At 42.3% G+C, this 9,168-nt stretch overlaps 1 protein-coding gene across 1 annotated transcript; it reads right to left on the reverse strand.

Annotated features, from left to right (window-relative positions):
* Positions 1–6,748: 6,748 nt before the first annotated feature.
* Positions 6,749–8,679, reverse strand: PTF1A (pancreas associated transcription factor 1a). The gene is made up of 2 exons (XM_075269863.1): positions 8,076–8,679; positions 6,749–6,954 (listed from the first exon to the last, which is right to left on the reverse strand). Exons 1-2 carry the CDS (start codon positions 8,677–8,679, stop codon positions 6,749–6,751), a joined length of 810 nt encoding a protein of 269 aa, XP_075125964.1.
* Between the last annotated feature and the right edge of the window lie 489 nt (positions 8,680–9,168).

Here is a 9,168-nt window from a genome sequence, read left to right on the forward strand (position 1 = left end):
TCTGGTAATACTACAAGCTAACCACTGTACACATCCATTAATACTACAAGATAACCACTGGACTTATCTATTAATACTATAAGCTAACCAATGGACTCACAGGACTGTACATATTCATTAATATCACAAGTTAATCACTGGCTCATGTATTAATACTACAATCTAACCACTGTACACATATATTAATACTACAAGCTAGCCAGTGTACATATCCATTAAAGGGGCTCTATCAGCAAAATCATGCTGATAGAGCCCCACATATGCGTGAATAGGCTTTAAAAAGGCTATTCAGGCACCGTAAATGTTATATTACACTACCCCCCCCAGTTTTAAAATAAAACCCTAAAAAGGAATGTCATCTACTTACGCATCATGCACGCTGGGCGGGCATTCAGGGTCCGCCGTCTTCTACTTCATCCATGCCTCTTCTTCCTCCGATGTCCTCCGGTCCCGTCCTCCACCGGCGCTTGTGAACTGACACTGATAAAAAATAATGGCCTGGGCGCCTTCGCAGTAGCCGTAGTAGAAGCCGCATGCTACTGTGCATGCGCCCAGGCTATTTTTTTATATCAGTGTCAGTTCGCGAGCGTCGGAGGACGGGACCTGAGGACATCGGAGGAAGAAGAGGCGTGGCTGAAGAAGAAGACGCAACCTGAATGCCCGCCCAGCGTGCACGATCCGTAAGTAGATCACATTCTTTTTTAGGGTTTTATTTTAAAACGGGGGGGAGGGGGGTGTAGTTTAATATAACATATACGGTGCCTGAATAGCCTTTTTAAAGGCTATTCTCGCATATGTGGGGCTCTATCAGCATGATTTTGCTGATAGAGCCCCCTTAATACTCATTAATACAAGCTAATCACTGGACTTATCTATTAATACTACAAGTTAACCACTGTAGTCATCTATTAATACTACAAGCTAACCACTGTATATAGCCATTAATACTACAAGCTAACTACTGTAGTCATCTATTAATACTACAAGATAACCAATGGACGCATCTATTAATACTACAAGGTAACCACTGTACACATCTGGTAATACTACAAGCTAACCACTGGACTCATCTATTAATACTACAAGCTAGCCACTGGACTCATCTATTAATACTACTTCTCATCTGGTAATACTACAAGCTCCCATCAGACATGACATCTCACTACACTCATTACAAAGCCAAATGGTACTTCCTTGGAGTTTATCTCACTATATAGAGGTGTTATTCTAGTGGACATGTATAGTGACTGCTTGCAGTAGTGGAGAATGTTTGCGGTGTAGTTTTAAGTATTGATATGTCAGTGCAGTAAGTGAAGAATTGCAGAATTGATGGGTGCATACAGTAAGAAGCTTTCAGAGCTATAATGTAGCTGTGATCAATTAATAGCTTACAGATGGCTTATAGATGGATGAGTCCAGTGGTTAGCTTATAGATGGATGAGTCCAGTGGTTAGCTTATAGATGGATGAGTCCAGTGGTTAGCATATAGATGGATGAGTCAGGTGGTTAGCTTATAGATGGATGAGTCAGGTGGTTAGCTTATAGATGGATGAGTCCAGTGGTTAGCTTATAGATGGTTGAGTCCAGTGGTTAGCTTATAGATGGTTGAGTCCAGTGGTTAGCTTATAGATGGATGAGTCCAGTGGTTAGCTTATTGAGTTGAGTCCAGTGGTTAGCTTATAGATGGTTGAGTCCAGTGGTTAGCTTATAGATGGTTGAGTCCAGTGGTTAGCTTATAGATGGATGAGTCCAGTGGTTAGCTTGTAGTAGCTTGCAGTACAATACTTCACTTATTGCACTTGCAGTATACTTGTTCACTAATACAACTAACTACTCACTGGACTCATCTATCAATATTTTGAGTTGAGCTTCCCATTGCACTCATTCATCTGTACTACAACTTACTCCACACACACAACTTCTTAGTCTTGTAAGTAATAGTGCAAGAGAATCACTTACCAGTAGTGCAAGCTGCTCTCTGCACTGATCCATCTCTACAAGCTGACATTACTTCCATCCATCCACAGACCTTTCTGTAGTACATTCATCCATGGCTTCTGCAGGCTACACACTGCACATGTCCTACTTCAGCCAACTACTCAGTGCAGTTAGTGTACTGTATACTGCTTGTATATTGATCTATTATTAGTGCATATTCCCCAACACACACAACAATACTGGAGCTGATCACTGCACTAATACCAATCACTAGTATGAGATTATCAATGCCCTGCACTGCCAGTACCATCAGTACTTTAAAATCCCTTTAATGTGGCCATATAATGGCCATCTTATGGAATTTGGTGATACTAACCATTAATTCCAACAAAAACTCTTCCCCACTGTCAGGAAGATTAGGCATGTTGGTTTTAAACATATCTAATCCTTTGTTTTCACAGGAGAAAAAAGACTGGTCATATATTGGATCAATGTCAGCTGAATCCACCCGTTTATGCTCAGCCAGCCAACCACTTAGGCTGGGTTCACACGGAGTATTCTGGCTCGTTATTTGGTACGTAGACGCCGCGGGATCTTTTGCGGGCTGTATACGCTCCCATTGTTTTTAATGGGAGCCGGTACCGTACACGCGGCACTATTTTGCGGCCATGATTTTGCAGCGGCTGCAAAATAGCGCCAAGTGTACGGTACCGGCTCCCATTGAAAACAATGGGAGCGTATACAGCCCGCATAAGATCCCGCGGCGTGTACGTACCAAATGACGAGCCACAATACTCTGTGTGAACCTGGCCTTAACCTGTATGGGAAGACACCTGCCCCTTAGCCAAATAGCTAGCATGTATCGGGGGCTCCTGACTCTCAGCCAGTCATCTAACATGTGCGGGGGCTCCTGACTCTCTGCAATCCATTGAACATGTGCAGGGACTCCTGACTCTCAGCAATCCATTGAACATGTGCAGGGACTCCTGACTCTCAGCAATCCATCTAACATGTGCAGGGACTCCTGACTCTCATTCGGTCATCTAACATTTATGCGGCCACCACAAAATCACGGCCGCAAAATAGCTCCGCGTGTACGGTACCGGCTCCCATTGAAAACAATGGAAGCGTATATGGCCCACAAAAGATCCCGCAGCGTGTACGTACCAAATGACGAGCCACAATACTCCATGTGAACCCGGCCTTAGGGTGAATTCACACTACGTAAACGCCAGCTTATTCTGAACGTAAAACACGTTCAGAATCAGCGGCGTATAAAGCAGGGGGCTATGTTTGGAATTGCAGCTCAGCTACATTACCTTGAATGAGACTGAGCCACTGCTGCAAAATATGCACTTTCTGATGACCTACTCTAAGGCTAGGTCATCAATGTTTAAGTCCTGCAAAACCCCTTGAGGTCGGGGCGTAAATGCCACATTAAAAATTGCAGCATTTTACATTCAGGGCAGGACATTCTAGGGAATCCCATGCCCACTTGTGATTTGTGCAAGAATCTTGGAAATCTAACACATGTAAACATACCCAAAACCTGCAAAGAAGAAGACCGAACATGGTGGATATTGGAGATATGTGACTGTGTGCCCTCCCTGTAATTCAGTCCTATTGAATCTCTATCCTATCTTCTTGTCCTTTTCTAATAATCCATCATCCATAATCCTTCGTTCTTTGCTATGCAAAGAAAAAATCTATTTGTGCACAAATTTTAGGCACCGTAAATGTTTATCTACCAAACCTTCCACACACTTATTGACATGTAATCCTATGGCGGCTGTTTACCAAGTACAAGGTTAATGACTATGTGATATAGGATCTTACACAATTTCCTCTCATCTGTGGCTCTTGTGCAACTTGTCCCAAATGTCCCATGGTGAGTTATACCCATAGTGACCCTAATAATAGGAATTATTCCAGCGCCATCATAACAGTGAACCAATGACAAAACCTGAGACTTCTGGAGTCCTGGAGCCCTATGTACCCCAAAGTCCCCCTTATCTGCACCCACTATCCAGGGATCCTCTTCTGTCCTAAGTGAAAAGAAGAATCCTGTTGTCTAGTGTTTTGGACCGGAGAGACATTTGTGCTGCTGCCATTTTTTCAGCAAGCAGAAATCTTGAAAATCAAATAGGAAACTGAAAGACAAAGTATTCAGAAATGTCAATGTCAATACAAATATGTAATAATATAATGCTAGAAAAACCCGTTACAGGGCGCAGATATAGCAGAGAGAGGAAAATCCAGGGGGACGTGAGGAGCTTATTCTAGCTTTAGCATTGGGGTCCCCTGTACTCCTCACTACATGGAGAGGGAACGGAGTAGTGATCACTGCCGCTCCAGTCCTTGGCTAAGGTGCTGGCCAAAAAAAGCCAAGTATAATCCATAACTAAATTCCCCCCCTCTACTACTATGGTGCCCACTATATCTGCGCTGGAATCTGAGTCGCATTGTCCACCGAAGTTGGCAGAGAGAAAAGTCCTGCATGGAGGAACCTGATGATAGTCAATGGGTCTGCCGGGCTCCATGTTGGATCCCCCAACCCAAACAACAGAGAAGCGACACTAGTGTGACCCTCGCATTAAGTGAGCACTGCTAAATGCAAATATATCAAGTCTATCCGTTGCAGTTTTGGAAATCATAGTCTGTCAATTATAACTACGGAAACGCCGGCGGTTTCCCTATAGATATAATTGAAGTAGGAAAACTCTGCAAACTTTCTGTGGAAAGTGGAAGAACCGCAATGGGGTTGTTCCTGCAGTGCTTTTCTGCTATAGGGTGCCACGTGGGACCTTAACCTAAAGAGGTTTTCTGGCTCCAAACTGATTTTTCATTCTGGTAACCGAACCACAGGATAAGTGATCAGTATGGGATCTGTTGGTGCACAGAACCCGCAGAGATCACCTGTTGCAGCAGCAGGGAGCAGCTCTGTCCACTCTATAGGAGAGGAAAAGTGCAAGGTCATCTTCAGGGCTGGAGGGGACCTGTGTATATATTACTAATAAACCAACAATTTGGAGAAAATAGACATGGACTACATATTAGCATACATTTTAATCATGGTGTATAAGCCCACTACTCCCCTCACAGTGAACTCCATATAATGGGTCCTGACTCTACTTACTCACCTGTCGTGTTTATCCCCAACCAGACCTGGCTGAGAGTGTTTAATATCACTACAGCGCCTCTACAGGTGAAATGAAGCATTACATGTTGTAAATTGAAATACGTGCATGGATGTTGTACAGATACCAGGCAGATGAGCTCCCTGTGTAATTCTCTATCTCAGAATTAGGTGCCCCCTCCCATCTATTAGAGAAGAATGTCCTAGCAGGGTATTCACAATGGGTTTTGTACATGCAGATTGATCTACTATGTATTAGGAGAGCACTAAATAATAGGCAGGTTTCTCCAAACAATGTCTTGACGTTCTTCAACAGAGTTGAGTTTGTCATGATGCAAAACTAATATGTCACTGTAGCAGGTAGATCTACTGAGCTGCTTGAAGTCAGTGCACAAAAGAGGTTAAATGACATACCCAACCCTGCTACATCTGTAGTACAGACTTAGTATGCACCTTGGCCCAGTATATATGAGGAGGGTAGTGAATACTCAGTTTTTTCCTATGAGCATTGCTTGATTTTCTTCTGCAGGTTGTGTTTGCAATGCAGCAGAGCTGAGTTTGTCATTATGGCAATGTGGCCGGCAGATCTATTGAGTTGTTTAAAGTCGGTGCACAAAAAGGTTAATTGATATATTCAACTCTGCTACATCTGTGGTGTACAATCACTATGCAGTTAGATGCACATATGTACTAGGTAGCCCTCAGCAATATCCAGGATTCTCCTATGAGCATTCTTCTACATTCTGTGTTTGCTGTGCAGTAGCGCTGAGTTTGTCATTAGGCATAACTTACTGACATGGCCATGTGGCAGACAGATCTATTGAATTTGTTTGACGTCAGTGCACATAAACAGGTGAAATAACATAGTCAACTCTGCTACATCACTATGCACCTTGATCCACTGTGTACTTGCAGAGCACCGATCCATCGGGTTTCTCCTTTGAGCACTGCTTCACCTTCTTCTGTAGGTTGTGTATGCAATGTAGCAGATCTGAATATGTCGTTGGTCAAAACTCACTGATTTGGCAATGTGGCAGGCAGATTTATTGTATTGTTTGATGTCGGTGCACATAACAAAGTGAAATAAGATAGTCAACTCTGCTACACACCATGCACCTTGGTAGGTAGATCTATTGAAATTCGTGTATAAAAAAGCTTAAATGATACACCCAGCTCTGCTACATCTGTACAGCCCCATGCAACTAACTAGTTATACAATATATAAACTTTGTCAATAGGAATATATAGAAGATTGTAACATTACAGAGTGTAGGAATAAGTCATGCACCATCACTATATAAAAGTGTATACAGTATATACTCCAGTGCAGTCAATGCACTGAATGATCCCCATTGTAGGGAGCAGTAAATCCAACACATACTAAAATATCATTAAAAAAAGACATTTATTCAATAAGAAACAAATATGAAAATAAATTATAGTCATGTAGTCCCCCAATGATCCGCAGGGGGCGCTCTTTGCATATATCCCATTAAATTAAATATAAATTATACATTCATTTCCCCGTCATCTAATCAGATTATAATAAATATATAAATATAAGATGATTGCCACTTCATTGTACACAGCCTATAAATTACATTGCACAGTATGGAGTATGTACATATAGTATATATATATACAGTGGTGTATATACAGGGGAAGGGGGTCACATTAAATGTCCAGGCACAGGGTCAGAGGGGGCTCATTCTCAATGTCATTCAGGGATGATTTCCCTAGTTTCCTGGGGTCTTCAGGGGTCCACACTTTGGCTGTCCTTACAATGTTCTGGTCTCTGAGCTGCTTCTCATCTGTCCAGGACAGGGAATGCCCCGCCAGAGGGGGGAGCCCATAATCCGGGTCACTGGGAGATGTAGACCCTGGGGGGAGAAAACAGGAACATGTCAGTACTGGAGCCCCCAAATCCATGTCATAGACTATATATAACTATAGACCGCATACTCTGTGTATATATATTTTATATACTTCATAGGCTATATATTGTATATATCACGTATCTGTATGTTCTGTATACCTCATAGTCTGTATATACTATATAGACCATATCTGTATGTTCTATACACCTCATAACCTATATGGATTACATGTCATATTCTATATATTATATGTACTTCATAGTCTTTATTTCATGTTCCTCCTAGGCTATGTATTCTATATACTAGTATAGTATATATGTTTTATATACCTTATAGTCTGTATAGTCTACATAGTACATATCTATATGTTCTATAGACTTCATAGTCATATATATATATATATATATATATATATATATATATATATATATATATCTGTATACCTCTTAGCCTCTGTATTGTATACATCTCATATTTTACAGACTTCAAGGTCTACATAGTTATATACTCTATATGACACCTGATCTACATACCTATATATTCTATATTACTTATTACCTATATATCTACATATACTACATACATCATGGACTATTGGACTATATCTTCTATAGATTTTATATACCTCATATAATAGGTTAATAGACCATAACATCCCCCAGACCAGATGTGAACAACCTGTAGCAGCAGTGACACTACAAGTCGCAGCGATCCTAAATGTTACTTATCTGCTTTACAGTAATAACATAAAAACGGGAGATATATAATATATTATACTATTACTGTATATTACTATATTGCATTACATTATATTCTGTCATATTACACTGCATATTGCATTATAGTAGATTATATATTGTATCATAGTATATTACTTTGCATTATATATTATATTATATTACTTTGTATTATATTATATAGTATTTTATTATAATACATCATTTATACTGGATTATAATACATCTTATTATCCTATATTTTATAATACATTTTAGTGGATTATGACAGCAGGTTATAGATACTGAGTTGTAAGGTGTCCCCCTAGTATTGGGGGGTTGCTGTCAGGCTTAGATCCCCTAGTTGCAGAAGCCACTGGTTGCTTGTCCTCCTCAGTTCTTACTTACTTGTGCCCCTATGGCAGATGATGACTTTCTTGGGTTGCAGGGAGCTCTCAGAGTTGGAGTTCCTTAATGGCAGGTCTGACTGCACCAGTTCGCTGAGGAAGTTGATGTATCCTATGGCCAGGCGCAGGGTGTCCACCTTGGAGAGTCTCTTCTCATAAGGAAGTGTTGGGATGTGAGATCTCAAACCCTCGAAGGCATCATTGATGGACTGCATCCTCCTGCGCTCCCTGACATTGGCTGCCTGTCTCAGCTGCTGCATCTCCATCTCAGATCTGATCCTTCTCCTCCTCTTCATGGCCGAGCTGCCCCCCTTCATTCCTGGGGACAAGTCGCAGCCCCCATCCCCGCAGTCATAGGGGAACCCTCCAGAGGAGGAGGAGGAGAAGGAGAAGTTGCCAGCATCACAGTAGTCTTCTCCATGGAGGATCCTGCTGTCCTTATAGTATTCCTGAATCTGACCAGTCAAGAAGTCCACATCATCTTCTAAGAAGTCATCTGCATCTAAGTGGTCCCTGGAAGACTGGTCAGTGAAGAAGTCTTCTTCATCAAAGTAAGGGGAGGGGAAGGACTCCAGGCCTGTGAACTGCTCCAGCACTGTGTCCATGGTGGTCGGTGGTCCCTGGTGAGGTCAGTCCTTGCTGCAGACACGCGAGGATTCTTATAGTACATGCCCAGGCGCGTGCCTATACCCCAGGGCCACAGCCAATCACAGAGAGGACCCCCCTCCCATCATTATAACACCTACATGTGCCCACCCACACCCACCCACCCACTCATTGACACAGGTAGCTGCTGCCCGGACGCCCAGCTGCTCCCTCCTTGTATCATCCAGCAGAAGAGGACGAGGTCAAGAGGAAAGAAAACAGCCATTGCCTGCTTGTATGGAGGACAATGGGCACACTGGGACTGCACAAATCATATTGTCACCATATAAAGCCTCACTAAAGTCCTACAGCTCTGGACGGCAAGCACCAGTAGGGTCTGGAGAGTCCCCACTTTATAGTATTGTCCCCCACCAGGACTTCATGTCACCCCCGGAAAGGAGAACATCTGAGAACATTGCAGGACCTTTAGAAGAGGAGTTCAGTGACAT

The sequence above is a fragment of the Leptodactylus fuscus genome, chromosome 4, assembly GCF_031893055.1.
Source record: "Leptodactylus fuscus isolate aLepFus1 chromosome 4, aLepFus1.hap2, whole genome shotgun sequence".
Lineage (NCBI taxonomy): Eukaryota > Metazoa > Chordata > Amphibia > Anura > Leptodactylidae > Leptodactylus > Leptodactylus fuscus.